Genomic DNA, 20,225 nt, shown 5'->3' on the forward strand with positions numbered 1-20,225 from the left:
AAGAATATTGATTAATTTTTTTGTGTCTAATGTGATATGACTCTGCAATCTGTTTTCTTCATCTTCTTCGCTCATAGTACTTACGACTGTTTATTACCAACATTGAACCCAATGTAGACAGATTAGTCGCAACGCACCAAGCCCATCCACCACATTAATTATTTCCTCACTATATGATTATTTTTCCAAGATTACTCGATTTGAATAAATAGTCTGTTTAAAAATTCATCATTTTTGGCAGTATTTTAGGGGGGCGTTAGAAAAACATATGCCTCTGAAGGGGACGATAGCTTGAAAAGGTTTGGGAAACTGTTTTACATAAAATTCCATATCCAATCTTTATGAAAATCAGTTTCAAATTTGGATATTCGTTTCACCTGTGTTTACTTGATTATGCAATCAGAACTAAACAATTTATTGTTATGTAAATATTTCTTGCTAGTTTAATTTGTATTTATACAAGATTCGCCGTCGATTAAACTGGGTCTAAATAAAATAAGGTGGTATTTGTCACCTGGCACTTACCATATATAGTCAGCATTTATTTGTATGGTTCTTACTTTTCAAAAAATTTTAATGATTGTATGGTGGAACAATATCAAAAATTCCCATTCGTAAAATTACACAGCAATATTTTCTGCAAAATACAAATAGAAGAGTAGATTTTAGTTGATTATTACGAACCAAAATTTCATGAATGAAGCTTTATATAAAATTAATATGCGCATTTTTAGTTTAAATTTCATAAATCTTTACGTTACAATTCTTTTTTATTCTCTCGCTGCAAGCATGCTTTTCATACTGCTGTACTTCATTTAATTAAGCTAAAAATGCTTCATTCATTCAATTAATGAATTTTCAGTACCAGTAGCAGTGGAAAGTATTTTCGAAAAATCTCTGGTCTTAACTATTATTTTTATTATAAAAGTTTGCTGCTATCATTGAGACAGTTAATCATGAAACCTATGCTTTCAGTTTTCAAATTTGAAAGAAAATTAAAAATAAAAATCTCATATCATTTTTTTACCATAATTTAAATTTGGTTTCATTTAATTGCAAGCATCAGTACCGGTAACAAAGTCATTAAATCTAGCAAATATAGTAGCATCATCGATGCACACCGCTAATGCAGGTTCTTTTCTTTGACTTCTCTGAAAAGTAATATTGAGTTATATTTTAAAAATTAAGTATTTACGAAAATACATTTACATGATATGGTTTGTCAATAGCACAGAAAATATTTCCAGGTTCAGTGACTGCCCATTGCGACACGTCATTTTCAAGGGTGCTTGCATCACCCGATACCGATATGGGAGACGTGATTAATTTAATATTTCTTCCCAAAATTCTGCAATCACTTTTCAATTTAGTATCTCTTGTTGTCCACACTTTCAGATCTTTCTTCAATTTCCTTGAAAGAACTCTTTTGAACATCTCTAAAACTCAACTTTAATATAAGTTCATCAAATTTATCATATGTTTTTTTGGATTTTCATTTGATTATTTGCTGCATTTGCATTCCTTCATCAGTTAAAATGCACAAACTGCTTATTTATGGCTAGTTTTCACATTTGCAATGGGACAACAAAATGAGAGAGAACAACAGCATGATTTGCAAATTTAGGCACGAAAACATATTTATTTGAAGCCACTCTAGCTTTTCGTTACTACTTTGCAATAATGAAGTTTTAAATCATCAAAAAAGTTCTTACCGTATCCAGATTTTTCACCTTTACTAAAAACTGTAGCTTTTATTCCTGGACTTGCAGCTGTTTTTATGCCCTTGCTTATCGTCAAAGGAGGTAAGACACTGGAATCACCATTGAGCAAATTTTTCAAATTAGGCCTTGAATTAACTTCCGTTGCAGGAATGTCATGATGATATACAAGAGGTCTCACAATTCGTAATGCATGTGCTGAAAGTATTATTAATTAAAATATATTCATTACATTTACAATGACATTTGTGATAAACGAGTGGTTATTTTACTTTTATGCTGTTCTTTTTGAAAACAATTAGCAATCAAATTTATAAATACACAGTTTCACCAATTTGAAACTTTGTTTGATAAATTTATGTATTAATATTATAGAATAAAATGTTTTATATAACTAATATGTGTCAAATAAATTGTTTATTCTCAAAAGATAGTTATCATATTTAAATATATTTTATATATGCTTCATATATTGCTCACCTATTACGTCCAGCTGCTCTTCTTTTATTGTAAGACAAACAAATAAATGTCCTTTTGCAATTTCTTCTGCAGGAAATGCATAAGCTTGCAATGCTTTTGGAAATCCTGGTACTGTGTGTATAATCCAAGCAGCAGAATCATCAGCACGGGGATCCATTATTAGAATACCTGTAACAGCTTATGGTAAATCCTTGTTGTTGCATATTATTTATGTACATACCTTTACTGTTTGAATTTGTTTGAACTCCTACCGCGTTTGGTGGCTTATTATTGTAAGCTACAAATTTAGCACTTTGGTCAACTGCCGCTACATGTTCAAGAGCTTTGCCAAAAGAATGTCCATTATTTACGGTAATTTGTGCAGGTGACTGTTGCCAAGCTACACTTGCTGAAGTTATAATTCTTCCATCATTCTTACCTGCTGCTTTATATAAAATAGCCCTATAGAAATTCCATGTAAATGGTATGTAATGATTTTAAATTATGTCGGCGGTATTAATGTAAATGTTAATTATGGATGTAAAATGTACAGCAATTATGATATGCCATGTTACACAGTTTCTCCAAAATATTATAGATTTTTTATGGTCCAGATGTTTTATCTTAATTGTAATAAAAAATAGTGGTGTAATGTAATTATAGCCAAGCAACTTTAAAAATAATAACAGCAACTAATATGAATGGTACCAATCAACATTTCCATTTCCATTATGTGTTTGGCATTGAGATGTAGCTGTTGCTGGATTTGGCAAAATGAGCAAAAAAATGAATATCCACTTTGATTCCATAAAATAATTTATAACTGCTGTTATTACTTCACTGGTAATTTATAGTTTATATGTTATGTAATGTATGTCATTAGAATTTAACATAACACACGAGCAGTTACGCAGATGGTAGCATACAGCTGTATAATCTACACTAATAAACATGATCTAATTAATCTAATATTTTAATTTTGAAATCACAGTCGCAAATTCAATTTTAGCCGAGCAGCTGAGTAAGTGACAACAAAATGATAACATTGGCCTTATTATAATGTTTCATCAGTAAAGAGTTAAAGATGTGTGTTTTCAGTATGCATATTTATTCAGTGCTCAAAACAAAAAGTGCACTGATTTGAGACAAACTGGAAATGTGTTATTTTGTAATAACATGCAATATTAAATTTATTACATGTTGCTCTTCTTAGAATATCTTTGAAGAAATAATTACCTTAAAATTTCAGCTTTTATTTTACGTTTAACCCCTTATTCTGGTTTATGACAAAGTATTATAGCTTATTTAAAATTGATGTATTTATAATTAATAAATTTTATATCAGAAAAACCCATTATTTGTTTATTATTTGTCATGTTTTATTATTTTTACTTTTCAAAAAATTTTAATAATTGTATGGTGGAACAATATCAAAAATTCCCATTCGTAAAATTACACAGCAATATTTTCTGCAAAATACAAATAGAAGAGTAGATTTTAGTTGATTATTACGAACCAAAATTTCATGAATGAAGCTTTATATAAAATTAATATGCGCATTTTTAGTTTAAATTTCATAAATCTTTACGTTACAATTCTTTTTTATTCTCTCGCTGCAAGCATGCTTTTCATACTGCTGTACTTCATTTAATTAAGCTGAAAATGCTTCATTCATTCAATTAATGAATTTTCAGTACCAGTAGCAGTGGAAAGTATTTTCGAAAAAACTCTGGTCTTAACTATTATTTTTATTATAAAAGTTTGCTGCTATCATTGAGACAGTTAATCATGAAACCTATGCTTTCAGTTTTCAAATTTGAAAGAAAATTAAAAATAAAAATCTCATATCATTTTTTTACCATAATTTAAATTTGGTTTCATTTAATTGCAAGCATCAGTACCGGTAACAAAGTCATTAAATCTAGCAAATATAGTAGCATCATCGATGCACACCGCTAATGCAGGATCTTTTCTTTGACTTCTCTGAAAAGTAATAGTGAGTTATATTTTAAAAATTAAGTATTTACGAAAATACATTTACATGATATGGTTTGTCAATAGCACAGAAAATATTTCCAGGTTCCGTGACTGCCCATTGTGAAACGTCATTTTCAAAGGTGCTTGCATCACCCGATACCGATATGGGAGATGTGATTAATTTAATATTTCTTCCCAAAATTCTGCAATCGCCTTTCAATTTAGTATCTCTCGTTGTCCATACTTTTAGATCTTTCTTCAATTTCCTTGAAAGAACTTTTTTGAACATCTCTAAAATTCAACTTTAATATAAGTTCATCAGATTTATCATATGTTTTTTCTTTTTGCATTTGCACTCCTTCATCAGTTAAAATGCACAAATTGCTTGTTTATGGCAAGTTTTCATATTCATAACTGTACTTCTATAAACATGCGATGTAGTAGCAAAATTAGAATGAACAACAGCATGATTTATCATAGTTAATTCATATCAATTTTGATATGAAACATCTTTAACATTGCAGTTACTTTACAATATATTTTCCATACAGTATGTTTTGCACTTTGGTTTCTTAGCTTTTACGAACTACATTACTAAGGCAAATCATTCACTAGTGAAATAAAAATTTTATTGATTTATTTTCAATACTTATTTGTATCGTAAAGCGGAAATTTTCAAATTTAGACTGGAAAACACACTGAATTGAAGCCACTCTAGTTTTTTGTAACAGCTTTGCAATAACGAACTTTTAAATCATCAAAAAAGTTCTTACCGTATCCAGATTTTTCACCTTTACTAAAAACTGTAGCTTTTATTCCTGGACTTGCAGCTGTTTTTATGTCATTGCTTATCGTCAAAGGAGGTAAGACAGTGGAATCACCATTGAGCAAATTTTTCAAATTAGGCCTTGAATTAACTTCCGTTGCAGGAATGTCATGATGATATACAAGAGGTCTCACAATTCGTAATGCATGTGCTGAAAGTATTATTAATTAAAATATATTCATTACATTTACAATGACATTTGTGATAAACGAGTGGTTATTTTACTTTTATGCTGTTCTTTTTGAAAACAATTAGCAATCAAATTTATAAATACACAGTTTCACCAATTTGAAACTTTGTTAATAATAATTTTATTTATTAACATTATAGAATGAAGTGTTTCATATAACTAATATGTGACAAATAAATTGTTTATTCTCAAAAGATAGTTATCATATTTAAATATATTTCTTATATGCTTCATATATTGCTCACCTATTACGTCCAACTGCTCTTCTTTTATTGTAAGACAAACAAATAAATGTCCTTTTGCAATTTCTTCTGCAGGAAATGCATAAGCTTGCAATGCTTTTGGAAACCCCGGTACTGTGTGTATAATCCAAGCAGCAGAATCAGTAGCAGGATTAGGATCCATTATTAGAATGCCTGAAACAGCTTATGGCATATTCCTTGTGTTGCATATTATTTATGTACATACCTTTACTGTTTGAATTTGTTTGAACTCCTACCGCATTTGGTGGTTTATTATTGTAAGCTACAAATTTAGCACTTTGGTCAACTACCGCTACATGCTCAAGAGCTTTGCCGAAAGAATTTCCTCCAGCTCCGGTAATTACTGTTGGTGACTGTTGCCAATTTGCACTTGCTGCAGTTATGATTTTTCCATTATTCTGACCTGCTGCTTTATATAAAATAGCCCTGTAAAAATTCCATGTAAATGATATGTAATAATTTTAAATTACTCATGTCGGCGATATTAATATAAATGTGAATTATGGATATAAAATGTACAACAATTATGATATGCCATGTTAGCACAGCTTCTCAAAAATATTAATAGATTTTTTGTGGTCTAGATGTTTTATCTTAATTGTAATAAAAAATAGTCGTGTAATGTAATTATAGCCAAACAACTTATAAAAATAATAAGAACAACCAATAAGAATGATACCAATCAACGTTTCCATTTCCATCATGTGTTTGGCACTGAGATGTAGCTGTTGCTGGATTTGGCAGAATGAGCAAAAAAATGAATATCCACTTTAATTCCATAAAATAATTTATAACTGCTGCCATTGTTTCACTGGTAATTTATAGTTTATATGTTATGTAATGTATGTCATTAAAATTTAGCATCACACAGGAACAGTTAGACAAATAGAAGCATACAGCTGTATAATCTACACTAATAAACATGATCTAATTAATTAATCTAATATTTTAATTTTAAAATCACAAACGCAAATTCAATTTCAGCGAGTTGTGAGTACGAAACAACAAAACTGAAAACATTGGTATTGCTATGCTGTTTCATCAATAATGAGTTAAAAATATAAATGTTTTAAGTATGCATATTTATTCAGTGCTCAAAACAAAAACTACACTGATTTGAGACAAGCTAGAAATGTGTTATTTTGTAAAAACAAGCAATATTAAATTTATTGCATGTTTTTCTTCCTAGAATATCTATGAAAAACCATCTTAAATTTTTAGTTCTTATTTTACTTTGAATCCCTTATTCTTGTTTATGACAAAGCATTATAGTTTATTTACAATTGCTAAAATGGATGTATTTTTTAATATTATTTATTTAATATTTTTAATATCGATGAATTAATTGATATATTGATTAATAAATTTTACATCAAAAAACATTATTTGCTCATTCTTTGTCAAGTTCCATTATTTTCTGTCGGTTTTTATTTTAAAATTGTATTTGTTGCCGGATGTTGACTAAGGGTGTTGTATGATAATTAGTAAAATGACACTGTGTGCCAATAAAAATGAAATGACATTATTTGCATAATAACATTCTGAAACTTTTACTTTTCTATTGTAAAATTTTAAATGCTACGTTTCAAACTGTTTGAATGATAACAACAATGCTATCAGAGAATAGAGTTGTGTATGGAGAATTTCCTTAACCTAACGCCGTTCCACGTAAAACGGTTCTATTATCGATTACTGAAGCGGAATGTATCTTTTGTAAAAATGCATAACACAATGCTGCAAATGAAAAAAAATCAGACAAAAAAGATAATATTTATTTTATGAACAACAAAATTAAATTGGAAGAACATTATTTTATCAAAAAATCTGTTTCTAATGTTCTTTTGCACAACAAACGGCACAGTTGACATATCTTTATTGTTTTTATGCAAATGCATTGCTTGAAATACATTTTCATGATTCAGTAGGAAACAACAGCTTTGAGATACAAACGCAAGGCGTGTTAAACTTCATTTTTTGATTTGTTCACTTGTCAGTTAATGGATTCAATTAAAAGATCAAAACATTTTGCTGTCAGAGGAATAAGCCCTGTTTTGTTTCATAGATTGCATTCCTATGTTACGGCTATGACTGCACTGATCCAGTACTCCAATCGTCACAGTGAATTAACCGGACGCCAGTGCAGCTGACCTTCTTACGGGTGCTTATTTCAAGCTTTTAGCCCAGGGACTTTCCCCAAGACACTTGCAAAGCAAAGCTCTTTAGTAGTCTCGTAAGCAATCCTCCCTGGCAGCAAGGGGCTCTTTTCGAAACTATATATAAAAGCAAAAATTCTTTCCATAATGATTTATTAGGTTTTACTTATATTTAATTACAATGATAAAACATAAATTAGTTCACAAGTTTACTTAAAGTCCTGTATAAATAAAGTTTTACGCCTTCTTGCACGCAAATTTAAAATAAAATACATTTTAGGAAATTTACTGTATTGTAAAAGAATTCAAGATCAATTTTCACAATGCACAATAATAGATATCATTAGTTGCACCATAAGATTTGTTTAATCATCTTGTAAGGCTGAATATTCCTATTAAATATAAATTGTTTTGACAAAGTCGAAGAAACACGTTCTATTTCAAGATCTTTTTCATATCAATTGGTTCGTATTTGTATCCTGCCCAATCAACCGAGTAGCCGAGACCTAACTCTTTACCAACTTCACACAAGCTCTCTACAATAATACAGTTAAACAAAAATTCACTTTAAAAACCACATATATGTATATACTTTTCCCGCTTATTTGAAGTTCTTGTGCTTCGGCTATTTTTCTTCTCAAATGTTCTTCGCCAATTTTACGAACAAAGTGCTCATGTTTGATCGTTAAATATTCTTAAAAAATAGTTTAAAATCATTTTGTTCAGAAAATAAAAAAAAACTGATAAATCTGTACAAATTTCAAAATTTATAAACAGAATCACTGAGAACGTTCAACTTTTTATGTGACAATGAAAAAGAATTAAATTCTACTCACTCTGCCGTGTCACTCCATAAAGTATACCAAGTCCAAGCATTACATAACGAGCAGCCTAAAAGTGATTCACATCAACAGCGGTAAATTATGCTTTTTTACTAATTTACTCTGATAGTCGGTGAGACTTTCAGTGGGGGCTTTAGTATAACACGATTTGGATGCTCAGCAACAATAGGCATCTCCGGATGCCCTGAAATAAGGCAATAAATGAAAATGGAAACCTTTTCCAAATTATTACAGCTAAAGTATAATTTATTGTGACAGATGAAGCACATTGAAAACTATTTAAAAATACAGAAAGTAAAACATGGATAAATATAATAAAAAGAAGAAAAATCGAAGATCTAATAATATATCCTCTTTCGATGCCGTTACGCAGAAAAAATAGTGATGATGAACAACAGTGTCCAAACATTTGTGTAAAAAAACAATTTTAAATTTACAAATTAAAAAATTGGACATATTCTTGATAAGTTGTACGTTTTTCAAGTAAAAGATAGTACAAATAAACATCTCTCATAGACACACTATATCAACAAGTGCTATTTATCACGAAAGTTCTGTATATATTGATTTACAGGTTCAAATATTTGAACTGTAAATTTGCATCAAATGAAGCTTTTCAATTACGTACTTGATTTTTCAGAATATAACTTTTCAATTTTTAGCAAAAAAGTATTGTTAAATTATTTATTGAAATAAATAGTCTTTTAGGTGGTATTTCTAAAATTTGAAAATTTTGTGCATTCAAAGTTCTTTGCACTGCACAGATAAAACTCAGAATAAATTGAATATTTTACTGATAGAAATTTTGTTTTATTTAAAATATTGAAAGTTAAATATAATTTTCAATGTTTCTAAATGTATTTCAAAACAATCACCGCCTAGATAACCAGGTTATTATTAATTTTTCTAATTGTAACAGGAAGTTCTATTCTGTTGGTAAAACAACAAAGTGTTTTCAACAAATATGGAACATCGACTGCATTTTTGTCAACAAATAAAGCAACTAGAAAATGACTGCCTTTTGGTCATAAAAAGAGCGACTGTTGTGAACGAATAAAACAAAACCGAAATGTCATCAGCAATGCTAATTTTGCTGAACAACTGAGGAACTGCTTGCAGAACACTCAGCGAACTGAGTGGAAATGGTAAAAAGTTGGAGACAGACAATTTTCACTGTCATAAGAACATTTAAAACAAAATTAATAACAAATGTCCACATCAGCTTTATGCAATTAAAATCCAGGCGCAGTCAATTTTGTTTTTGACGTCAGGATTTTTGCTCTTTCGTAGAAGCTGCATTCCAAGCCGATCTTGCATTTGCAAGAGTCTGAAGAAAACCGACATCACGATATTCTTGCCTTGATGACATTTCTTTGGCATCAATCATTCGTGATGCGTGAAGTGCAAGTCCCCAAAAGTTTTCTTTTCTAGTGTTTGGCATGATACTAAATTTGAAAAATCTTTTTTTTTCCTTTTACAGTAAGAATTTAAAATTTCCAATATATTCTTACGCCTTGTAAGAAGAAAATTCATTTGTCATTGATGACAACGAATTCCAATAAGTTTCATTCGACGAAGACCCGCTGCTAGACTGAGGCGAATAGTTCAACTCTTCCAATATCACATTCGCCGCTCTGTAACAAGCATGCGTCCAATCTTTAAACAACAAAAAAACAACCTAAACAATATTTTCAATAAGCATAATTTGTGATAAATTTTTCTGCAGCAATTCATTTTTACTTGATCGCCACCTTTGAAAATTCTGTGCACATTTTTTTTCAAATCTGAATGGTGGCACTGAGCAATGTGTATTGTGCCTCCTTTTTCGAACTGAATTCTGCCGCATTCTCGATTTTCCACAACACAATTTCTATTGCACCACGTGCTTGGGCATTTGACCAAAACACCACGAATCCAGACTTCGTTATACAAAAGACTCTCCGAATCAACATCCGGCCAGAGGCGGACACGTAAGCCTTGCAATACTTCTTCCTAAAAATGCAAAAACAACAAATACCAAAACTTGGAAAAAGCTTCAAGTTTTTCAAACAAATTGCAAATTATATTGATATAGCTAAATTTAACTCGAAATATGATATTAATCTCTTGGTTCATGAAATCATAAGCATACCTCTTTAACGGAAAGGGCAACACAGTCACCGTTTTTTAACATGTCATAATCACCAATGAATTCAGCTCTGCTGAACACCACCGGAGGATCATTCGGAGATCCACTGCACAATGCATAATCGTAACAAAGATCAAAAACATATTTGCATACGCGAGGTAATTCAGCATCAAAACGCTCGTCATAGATACATTGAATACCGGTTGCGTACAAGCTCAGTGACACTTCCTGTGGATCAAGCATTTGATAAAATACAACACGATCATCTTGAAACAACGAATGAGCAAACAACTGAAAATTTGGAATCAACGACAATTATGCAAATTTGTAGAACAAACAAGCACAGCATTTACCAAATCTTTCAAACGAAAGCTGAACAACGAAGGCCCTTCGGCAGAATCGCTGATTATTGTTCCCAAAGAATTTTCACTCGAACTGTCTGGCAAGGACAACACCCGTCCTGAGCAGATACCGAAATCGACCAGCTTGTTAAAATCGCACGCAATCGTGCAACGAGTAATAACCGGAGCTGAATTCTGAGTTGAAATCCGTTTAAAAAAAAGTTGATTAAAAATTGTTAAAGCAAGCAATTTCAACAAATACAGGCAATTCTAGGATGACCATTTTTACAATGGAACCCATTTCAGCTTCTTCTGGCAAGCAGGATTCTTCACGGCTTATGGTAAATTCTCTGGAACTTTTCATGCACCGAAATGTCACCGATACGGTGGTCACAAAAACAACAACCGCTAACACGTGGGGAACAAGTGGTACTACATTTCGTGCCACAAGTATTTGGCTAAATAAATAAATAAATAAATAAATGAAATGTTAAGCAGAATCTTTTGCTTCTTCACTCATTCTCTACGATCATTTGAAATTCAACTTCTACAGACGGCTGACATAAAGACATTTCAGCGGGATATTTTAAACTGTCCCAAGTAAACGGGACAATGTTTTGCCAGTTGTTTCCAACAGACACCAGTAGACGCCCGGTTTCCTAAAATTGTATAAATTTTAATTTATAATAATAATTTGTTTTTGGAATATTAGATGAGCACGTTTACTTCTTGAGTAGGTAAATTGATAATGAAACCTCTGCGCTTGAATTGCTCTTCAACAGCCAACGGAGATCGAGTCTGAATTTCTGCAGAGGTACTTTCTTCTGAAGATGACTGACCAGAAGAAGACATTTTGAACAATGGATTTTGCATTATACGACTATCCCAACTTGTAGCCAAACTTCTCAACTGGCGTACGGATTTCGATCTAGCAACCGACGGATCACGTAAACGTCGTACTTGTTGGGCATGAATGCGATCCGTTTTTCGATCTTTCCCAATGACAAACTCGACAGCATCTTCAGATAAATTCTTTTTCAATAGCTGCTGAAATTGAGCAATATCAAAACTCACCTCCAGGACGTATAATTTCTGGATTGCTCAGCACAGAACCAAAATGGAAAAAATAACGATCCTGATTCCGGTCAAGAATAAATCCATATGAGGACTAGAAAAATTAATTTAAAAGAAATTTTTAATTTATCCTGGAAAATATTGAACAAACTGACAAATATTTTATCAACAATGCCCAAGCGAATGGGTTCGTCGTCCATGCTGCAGAATTCAACCAAAACCAATTCACTCACAACAGAAAAGCCCTGAATGAAAAAGCCCTATCTCTCATCGATATGCAACACAAATTAGGTCAGACTATGCTCCGTAATGCAAGAATTATCTATACTGTATACTTAATTATTACGCTATCAATTTAAAATTTAAAACAATGTCAAAAGAATTTCAATTATTCATAATTTTTGCATATCGTATGCGTCAAAATAATAAAGAACAAATAATTTTCTACAAAATAATTGAATTTATTACGTTTAAAATTTTTATTTCGAACAAAATAAAAAATCTAGAAGAAATTTTCAAGAAAGTAAAATATGCAAAGATAAAACTCGTCCAATTTGATATTTGTAAAATTACTTTTATTAAAAATGAAAAATATCAATGAAAATGAGTTTTTCTGCTAGTTGTAAAATAATAATTTGAAACGTTCATATTTCCGTGTAGGAATTGAATTGCATTTCCATGAAATTCATTTCAATCAATGGAAACAAATATTTGTAGCTACTTCATTCAAATTTTGCGAAATAGTTTGCAGAAGCAATGCTGACTACATGCATGAGCAATTGTGAAGCGAAAATGTGAAAGAAATTGTTATATAATTTTACTTTGACCAAAAAAATGATTCGCATTCTCAGTTGAAATTTCAAATGACAAAAAGGTTCATTTTCATATTTTGAAGTTGCTATAATCGATTTTTTGAAGATTATTGTAAATGAAAGTTATATGATATGCTGAAAATGATGAATAAAGTGTTCTTTATCAAAAGAATAAATAAACAGAAAGTTGAAATTTGAAGAATGCAATGCTTTTTGTTCAATTGTTCACATTCGGCAAGTTGTGATGCTATTGTTCAACTCTGGTTTATTGCCCATGACGAAATCAATCGTCTCATACGAACAATTCTCACTTAAACCTATACACCATGGATAATCATATATTAATGATAGCAATAATATGGCACAGATGTGAAATTGTCACCGGAGCAAACCAACCTTGTCGAGTCGAGGTTTTTGTGTTGCCAAGCCTTTTTCAAAGGTCAGCGGAAGTGGACATGTTCGCATATCACCTGTCTGCATGTTGCTTTGTATTCAGCACCTCCGAGGTCAAAGCTTGCTCCCTCCTGCCAGTCCATCATTGATTGCTACGGCAACTGCAAGCTCAACTGTGTCAGACATTATTTTTTTCTTCAGTCGACCTCAAAAAATTAGCTTTTTCTCTGTATTTTAATTTTTTCCCATTTTCTCAGCTAGCACGCAAGATGCATAATGTGCAGCAGCTGTATTTTGCATATTTCCCATTTATTTCAGTTTACTGTGTATTTTCAGTCGCTGCATGCAAGGGGAGGTGATTTGAAATAGAGAGAACTATATATATATGTATATATAACATAAAAGCATTTTGTATTGATGCATTTTTACGACTGCTCACTTCCTGCTTCTTTGGAAATTGCTTTCTTTAAAGCACATTTAATTTATCTGTTTCTTTTTGCTTCTTCTCAATTGAACGTTGGCAAAAGACTGTTTGATTTAAATGAAGCTTCCTTATACTATGTGCGACGTTGATGTCGAGCCTGCCGGGATGTTGAAATCATGGGAAAGCAAAAGTTTCCAGGTAAATTCACTTTTCCATTTTGAAATCATTTGATGTTTATTGTTGAAATTTATAAATTTTTCAATTTCATATTTTCGTGAATGAAAATTGAGAACTGCTAATTGAAATAATTTTATAAGTTTTGTTACATGCGTACAGATTTGCAGCAGTTGTGAGTAATAATTACATATCATAATGTTGAACAAAACTTGACACTTAGTGGTTGCTTTTCAACAATAAAAAGTTAGCTAAACCTTCAGTTAATTTTATTTTACTGAAAAATTTGTTTTATTATGTAAAAATTTTATGTTTACATCATCACTAATAATCATATCCTAAAGTTGCAATTGGGTTAAGTGAAATATGGCTAAAACTTTATTCTGTTCTTAGACAACTTTACTAAAAATGAAAAGGTATATATATATATTTGCTTGTTGTTTTAGCAAATAATTTTTGCACAGCAATGACCCTATTTTGAATTTTCGTTTTTAACATGAACAATAGAAGGAAAGCGAACTTTTTCCAACAAAACAAACATTTATTCACCTTCTAAACAAGGCAATGATCACATTTTTTCAGGTTTAAATTTCCAAAAGTTCAAATGCTTTCATTCCCAATTACACATTTTATGAGATATTTCTTTTATAATTAGCTGATAAAAAAGTTATTGTCATTTTTCAGATGTTTACGAAAATTATGAATTGTAAAAATTATCCAGAAAGTCAGGAAAAAGAAAAATTCAATTTGAATTGTCGGAATTTGATAAAGAACAACTGTAGAACAATGGTAAACGGACTTGGCAGAAATTTACTTGACGATTCTACACAATTGTGCTGCCGTTGTCTTATCCGCATGTCACCGCCAGTGTTTATACCATTCATAACTGTACTCGAAGTGAGCAGTATATGAAATTATCAATTTATTAATAATTCAAAACAAAACAAATAATGTTTTAGTTTTTGACGTTTGCCTATTATGCATTTCCGTATGGAACTTTAAATTTTGATAAGAAAATTTTAACACAGACCGCCTTTACGTACAGACCGGATAAAAGGACACAAATTTGGCGGTTCATATTTTACATTCTTGTTCATGCTCGGTAAGTTGGACAAACTTTATCAATGTAAAAATAATAATAAAATCTTCTATTTGCATGCACAAAATTGGATGCTTAATTCATAAGTAATATTTTGAATGTAAATGTTGTTCAGCTTTTAATAGTGAATTGTGAGAGAAAAATTATGTAATTTATTAATTTTAAGTGGATTTGCCTTTTATGAAAATGCAAATTGCCATGGAAATTTTTAACGTTTCAAAGAATATCATGTTTAAAAAACAAATTAACGACTTTATAGTTTCTTATGTGTGGTTTATTTTCAGATGGGTTCATCTTTTATTCAATTGCATTGTTCAGCTGCTTGTTGGTCTTCCCTTGGAAATTGTCCATGGAAGGAAAGCTGTTGCAATTGTTTACATGGCTGGTGTTCTAGCTGGTGAGTTTATTTCCTGTTTCACAATTCCTCTTTGCTCAATATGACTTTTTTCTGAAAATCATATTCATTTATGAAATTTATAAAGATACTTTTAAAGAATTCTAAAAATACTATTCTTTTCATGTTATAGGGAAGTGTATAATAAACGAACAATTTGATTCAAATATTCATTGCATAATATATTTATCTATAAAAATACGGCTAATTTAATTTGAACTTTCTATATATGAAATATTTCATATAAAAACAGCATTGCTTTAAAATAATTTAAATAATGCATTTCTTTGTTGCAAAGTTAGATATTTGATATACTAATTACAAAATGCACAATATCAGTGCTCAAATTTAAAGAATTAGAAGAACAATATTGATTAAATTATTTCACATAACGTACGATGTTCACATAACAAAGCAGCTATTAGACAAATTTTAGAATGTAATTTTGCACAAGCTATGCATAAGTATACACGGAAAATTGAAATTCAAATTCGTTGCATTTTTTATTTTTGTTGGAGTGATAAAATACAATTTCAGGTTCTCTGGCTATGAGTATTTACGATTCTGAAGTTTGCTTAGTTGGTGCTTCTGGTGGTGTTTACGCTTTGATGGCAGCTCATATTTCAAACTTATTCTTGGTAAAGAAACAATTTATTCAGATAAATTATATTACTAACTATTGTTTTTAGAACTTTTCATGCCTTGAATGCAGGACCCTGCGCATTTTTAGTATTATTTTGGTTGCATTAACAGATATTGGCTTTTCCATTTGGAACCGTTTTCACGCAAGCAACTTTGTGGATTTTCCTTCTTCATATGTGGCTCATTTAGCGGGTTCAGTGGCAGGATTTGTTGTTGGCTTGATAGTTTTAAAAAATTTTGGTCAACACTTTGATGATCAATTTATCTGGTGGGTTTCACTGTCATTGTGTGTTGCCAGCATGCTTACAGCAATAATATGGAACATATTCTTCTATTAAATTTATTGTTTATGTTTCTAAAAATTGGTAATAAATAATCTGAAATATAATAGTTGGGCATTTTATTTTTTCGAAATATTTTTATTCACGCAAACAAATGACTATGAATTTAAATAAAATTTGCGCTCTTACGTGATAATTTTTGCTCTTCTTATCACAAAAACTTTGAACTTTATTTATTTAAACTTATTTTTACCGTAAAATAGTATTTTACTACAAAGTATACGATCTATTCATAGATTAAAAAATATGTTAACTTGTATTTGAAAATTGTTTTAAGCATTCAGGGTATTTACCAAAAATAAACAGAAAATTTCTGACATTTTCATTTTATTAAGCATTTGAAAAACAACTTTATATTTTCATTTTATTATTATTTTAATTCATATATGATAATAAAAATGCGAGCAATTTTTGCATGACTGAAAGAGCATAAAATTTTAAATCGTGATTATAATGACTGAACAGTACTCAAACCATTGTATTCATAGCTCTTTGAATGTATACTTCTTTGACCACTCCTGAGAAGCAGCTGCTCCATGAGCAGCTTGCGAAATGTACGATTAAAAACCATGTTGACAAAAAAAGGCGCAACTACGTTTAAAACGCAAAGAAAATTAGTGAAAACATGCGTAAGACATAGGGAAATGTTTTGTTCCAACTGTGAGCCTCTCAACGCAGCGGCGATGAAAACGCACAGGCTGGGAGATTCCAATACCCAATAAGAGAACGCCGTTGCAATGGTGATGCGCAGCATACACTGCCTTTGCTGACTGAATCTCGAGCGCATTGAACATTTATGCAAATTGTAGGCTATTTTTGCCGAAAGGATAATCATACCCGTAATTGGAAGGACAATAACCGTTGCCGAATGGAGCCAAAAATAAACACGCTCATAAACTTCATAGCCAAGGCCACTTCTTAGGACTAATTTGAAATTGTGCTCACAATGTCCCAGATGATCACAGAGAGGTCCAACGGTTTCTTCCACTTCCAGCATTACTGGCAAGCCAACGTGAAGTAGACAAGACAAAATCGAACAAACTGCAATTATCTTTTTATCGCGTTGCACTTTGCTTAAAATGTGAAATTTCATAGGCTTAGCAATGCACAAATACGTATCAGCAGTAATTGCCACGGTACACCTAAATATATTTAAACATATACGCATATTATATATATAAGCAACAGTATGCATATTCATATTTTATAATCGGTATGATAGGAAAAAAATCATTTAAATATTTTTGCTTGCAGGTTAAAAAAGAACTTTACTATTACTGTTATAAATTAATTAAAGTGAAGCTTTGCAGCAAAAAAACTAGCATTATTTGATTAAAATCACAATTTAATGTGTTCATCAACTGCTTCTTATAAACGGCTTTTATTAAAATTGCCGTAAAAAATAAACGCAAAGATTCAAAAGATGATGATTTCAGATATCTTTGATTAAACTTTTATTAGATAATTAAAAATTATAAAGCAAAACAAACAAAACATAATAAAGGAAATGCATCATCTTTTCAAAGTAATGATCTGCTTTGCTTCAAGGCATTGATTCATAAAAGGAACGGTGACATTTCGAATGTGTTGGAGTAATTGAATTTTATGCTTGGAATTTTTTTATGTCATTAAATTAGAAATTCACAACGAGAAGTTTTCATTAAGATTTTTCTTTTATTTTTCCAAAGCAATATCATATGTTAATCATGCTTCGCATAAATTAGCGCCCATGAAATACTATTCAGCGAATCAATAAACAGAAACAAAAGACCTTCAAATATATTAACCTGTAACAAAAAATTACTGCGAAATAAAACACTGAAAATGCTGCGTTGCAATTAAAAAAATTGCAAAATTTTATTTATCAAAATTTACAAAACTAAGATTGATGATTATCTTTTTTGATCTTCTTAAAATGCTCCACAACAGATCATATGAACAAATAAATTAAGCATAAAAATTTTTACAAAACTCTTTTATAAATGTACTTAAATTTTTTCTTCATTTTAAATGAAACTTGTCACTTAAACTATATTTGAATTATAATAAATGTAATACAGTTTAAAGTTTTCTAAAATTTATTTTTACTTAGTACAACAGATTTATTATAGAGCTTAATAGATCATACTGTTGAACTGAAGACCTAAAAGCTATTTAGTAAAATTTATAAGAGCATTTTATAAAAACTTTGATATAATAATAAATCACATTTCACTGCACATTAAATAATGCATGAATAATAATTATTGCGAATAGTTTCAAATTATATAATCAGTAAAATGATATGCTAAAATGAGAAAAAAGAAAGCTTGCTTAATAATTCATTTCTCAAGAAAAGCAGTGATTCATAAAAATAAATGACCCATAAAAAATATCATGACACTTGAATGTTGTTACTAAGATCATCTTACTTTTAAATTGTATATTAACAGAATATCAATAATGCAAAAAACAATGTAAAGTAGCAAAGCATATCTTAATATGAAATACAGATGTATAAATATCTTATATGATAAGTATTTTTCTTGAATTTCATATCTGTGCTGTTTCTCTTTAGAATCTTATCTGAAACTTTACTAATAAATTCAAATTAAATTTGCTTGACATAAAAGCTAATTTTTAGAATGTAATAATAATAATAATAAATTTGAACTGCAACAACAAAAGTTGTAAAAATGAGCGAACTGAAAGATGTTTTAAATATCATAAAATACAATTTATTGTAATGTGACAACAAAACTTCTTCTCATTAGATAAAACAAACCTAATAGTATTACATGCAAATGGACTACTTTTGAAAATTTATTCATCTTTTTTTGCATTTGCTTTCATTCAAAGAGCATCTTTGATCAGATCAATCCACAATCAATGTAGCATTATTAGATAATATTTATGATTCATGATTTGATGGACTTACCAGACGGCCAAGCAAGCATTGGTATTCAAAAGGAAAAGTGTATAGGGACGAATTCTCCAAGAGAACCGTTTCATTCTCGATTGGTCTGGCACCAGAGTGTGAAAGGTTTCAATGGCCAAAAAGAGCACCAACGCCAAATTGGCGTATGATTTGGCGACGAGCAATGTTAGCATTGCTGCACGTCGAAGGTAACTGCTTCTGTAGACCAGAATGCTGAACACGTTGCCAATGAAGCCGCTGAACAAAACGAACGGCACAATATATGTAAATATGGATCGTTTGGTCTTTTCGCACAGCTGAAGCGACCCCGGATCTTCGCCAGTTTGGGGCTCATCTCCGCAGATTAAAGTCAAATTTTCCACATAACACTTGGCAAGCTCTTTGATCGCAATGCGGATAATTTCCTTGTCATACTCACTGCCATTGAAGCTTGATTCAACAACAGCGCCGCCGGACGACATCCAACCGACCGACCGTTAGTGTCAAAAAATTAAATATTTTTACCAGTAAAAAGAGCGGAAAATTATAGCTGGCTTTTCAAACTTTTTCCTCTTCCTCCACGTTCGGAACCAATCTAGAGAACAAGATGAATAAGCAGAATAATTGTTACTGTAAGCAAAATTTTTGTATACATTCAATGTAATAATGCTGCAGTAAACGCGCTGCTGTGCAATGTCACCGGCTTCAGAATCAATCCTCGATTTCAGCTAATTATATTCATGTTTAACATCGCTACTGGCTACATTCTTCCGTCCGAAGCGTCAATTTAGTTTTTACGCCGTTGACAGATGCTAGGCGGCGTAAAATCAATTCGCATCATTCCTATTTTGATGGTCAATTGATAAGCTCTGTGCTTTCACTTTTGAATAAATTCTCAAAACCGATTTTAACAGAATATTAAGCTTTTCATTCAATTATTCGAATGCTTTCACACAACTTCACATTCTTCAAAACTAACATGGGATGTTTGAAAAAAGCACAATAATAATAATAATAATAAAAGTAACGCAATCGCTTACATTATTATAATAAGCAGATGAGAGAAAAATAACCTAATG

General features: G+C 30.8%; 5 protein-coding genes across 5 annotated transcripts; 1 reads left to right on the forward strand and 4 right to left on the reverse strand.

Annotated features, from left to right (window-relative positions):
* Positions 1 to 1,049: 1,049 nt before the first annotated feature.
* Positions 1,050 to 6,237, reverse strand: Tsp_06422 (deoxyribonuclease II family protein). Its single transcript, XM_003378466.1, has 11 exons — positions 6,113 to 6,237; positions 5,639 to 5,859; positions 5,416 to 5,586; positions 4,928 to 5,131; positions 4,219 to 4,445; positions 4,079 to 4,160; positions 2,419 to 2,616; positions 2,199 to 2,366; positions 1,713 to 1,916; positions 1,210 to 1,436; positions 1,050 to 1,151 (listed from the first exon to the last, which is right to left on the reverse strand). The coding sequence occupies exons 1-11, from the start codon at positions 6,235 to 6,237 to the stop codon at positions 1,050 to 1,052; spliced, it is 1,929 nt and encodes a 642-aa protein (XP_003378514.1).
* Positions 6,238 to 8,021: 1,784 nt separating this feature from the next.
* Positions 8,022 to 8,601, reverse strand: Tsp_06421 (ATP synthase E chain family protein). The gene is made up of 4 exons (XM_003378467.1): positions 8,530 to 8,601; positions 8,423 to 8,477; positions 8,179 to 8,280; positions 8,022 to 8,122 (listed from the first exon to the last, which is right to left on the reverse strand). Exons 1-4 carry the CDS (start codon positions 8,599 to 8,601, stop codon positions 8,022 to 8,024), a joined length of 330 nt encoding a protein of 109 aa, XP_003378515.1.
* Positions 8,602 to 9,695: 1,094 nt separating this feature from the next.
* Positions 9,696 to 13,263, reverse strand: Tsp_06420 (putative cold-shock DNA-binding domain protein). The gene is made up of 10 exons (XM_003378468.1): positions 13,180 to 13,263; positions 11,972 to 12,065; positions 11,624 to 11,916; positions 11,414 to 11,556; positions 11,160 to 11,355; positions 10,910 to 11,092; positions 10,560 to 10,847; positions 10,169 to 10,420; positions 9,940 to 10,106; positions 9,696 to 9,873 (listed from the first exon to the last, which is right to left on the reverse strand). The coding sequence occupies exons 1-10, from the start codon at positions 13,261 to 13,263 to the stop codon at positions 9,696 to 9,698; spliced, it is 1,878 nt and encodes a 625-aa protein (XP_003378516.1).
* Positions 13,264 to 14,473: 1,210 nt separating this feature from the next.
* Tsp_06419 (rhomboid-related protein 3) lies at positions 14,474 to 16,247 on the forward strand. The gene is made up of 5 exons (XM_003378469.1): positions 14,474 to 14,671; positions 14,734 to 14,876; positions 15,158 to 15,270; positions 15,805 to 15,905; positions 15,957 to 16,247. Exons 1-5 carry the CDS (start codon positions 14,474 to 14,476, stop codon positions 16,245 to 16,247), a joined length of 846 nt encoding a protein of 281 aa, XP_003378517.1.
* Positions 16,248 to 16,698: 451 nt separating this feature from the next.
* Tsp_06418 (7 transmembrane receptor) lies at positions 16,699 to 19,628 on the reverse strand. The gene is made up of 2 exons (XM_003378470.1): positions 19,168 to 19,628; positions 16,699 to 17,392 (listed from the first exon to the last, which is right to left on the reverse strand). Exons 1-2 carry the CDS (start codon positions 19,626 to 19,628, stop codon positions 16,699 to 16,701), a joined length of 1,155 nt encoding a protein of 384 aa, XP_003378518.1.
* Between the last annotated feature and the right edge of the window lie 597 nt (positions 19,629 to 20,225).

This window comes from Trichinella spiralis (assembly GCF_000181795.1).
Source record: "Trichinella spiralis strain ISS 195 chromosome Unknown Scfld4, whole genome shotgun sequence".
NCBI classification, from domain to species: domain Eukaryota; kingdom Metazoa; phylum Nematoda; class Enoplea; order Trichinellida; family Trichinellidae; genus Trichinella; species Trichinella spiralis.

Bases quoted from the DNA above. Each gene is read 5' to 3' on its own strand.
- Tsp_06419 (XM_003378469.1), top strand. From the start codon at position 14,474: ATGAATTGTAAAAATTATCCAGAAAGTCAGGAAAAAGAAAAATTCAAT. The intron at 14,877-15,157 runs GTAAGTTGGACA...GTTTATTTTCAG, and splicing joins TACATTCTTGTTCATGCTCG to ATGGGTTCATCTTTTATTCA. The intron at 15,271-15,804 runs GTGAGTTTATTT...ATACAATTTCAG, and splicing joins CATGGCTGGTGTTCTAGCTG to GTTCTCTGGCTATGAGTATT.
- Tsp_06420 (XM_003378468.1), bottom strand. From the start codon at position 13,263: ATGCAGACAGGTGATATGCGAACATGTCCACTTCCGCTGACCTTTGAA. The intron at 11,917-11,971 runs GTGAGTTTTGAT...ATTTATCTGAAG, and splicing joins AGAAATTATACGTCCTGGAG to ATGCTGTCGAGTTTGTCATT. The intron at 11,557-11,623 runs GTAAACGTGCTC...ATACAATTTTAG, and splicing joins TCAATTTACCTACTCAAGAA to GAAACCGGGCGTCTACTGGT.
- Tsp_06422 (XM_003378466.1), bottom strand. From the start codon at position 6,237: ATGGCAGCAGTTATAAATTATTTTATGGAATTAAAGTGGATATTCATT. The intron at 5,860-6,112 runs GTATCATTCTTA...GAATTTTTACAG, and splicing joins GGAAATGGAAACGTTGATTG to GGCTATTTTATATAAAGCAG. The intron at 1,152-1,209 runs GTAAATGTATTT...ATTACTTTTCAG, and splicing joins CTATTGACAAACCATATCAT to AGAAGTCAAAGAAAAGAACC.
- Tsp_06418 (XM_003378470.1), bottom strand. From the start codon at position 19,628: ATGTCGTCCGGCGGCGCTGTTGTTGAATCAAGCTTCAATGGCAGTGAG. The intron at 17,393-19,167 runs GTAAGTCCATCA...AAATATATTTAG, and splicing joins AATGCTTGCTTGGCCGTCTG to GTGTACCGTGGCAATTACTG.
- Tsp_06421 (XM_003378467.1), bottom strand. From the start codon at position 8,601: ATGCCTATTGTTGCTGAGCATCCAAATCGTGTTATACTAAAGCCCCCA. The intron at 8,478-8,529 runs GTAAATTAGTAA...AATCACTTTTAG, and splicing joins AAGTCTCACCGACTATCAGA to GCTGCTCGTTATGTAATGCT. The intron at 8,123-8,178 runs GTATATACATAT...GTATTATTGTAG, and splicing joins ACTTCAAATAAGCGGGAAAA to AGAGCTTGTGTGAAGTTGGT.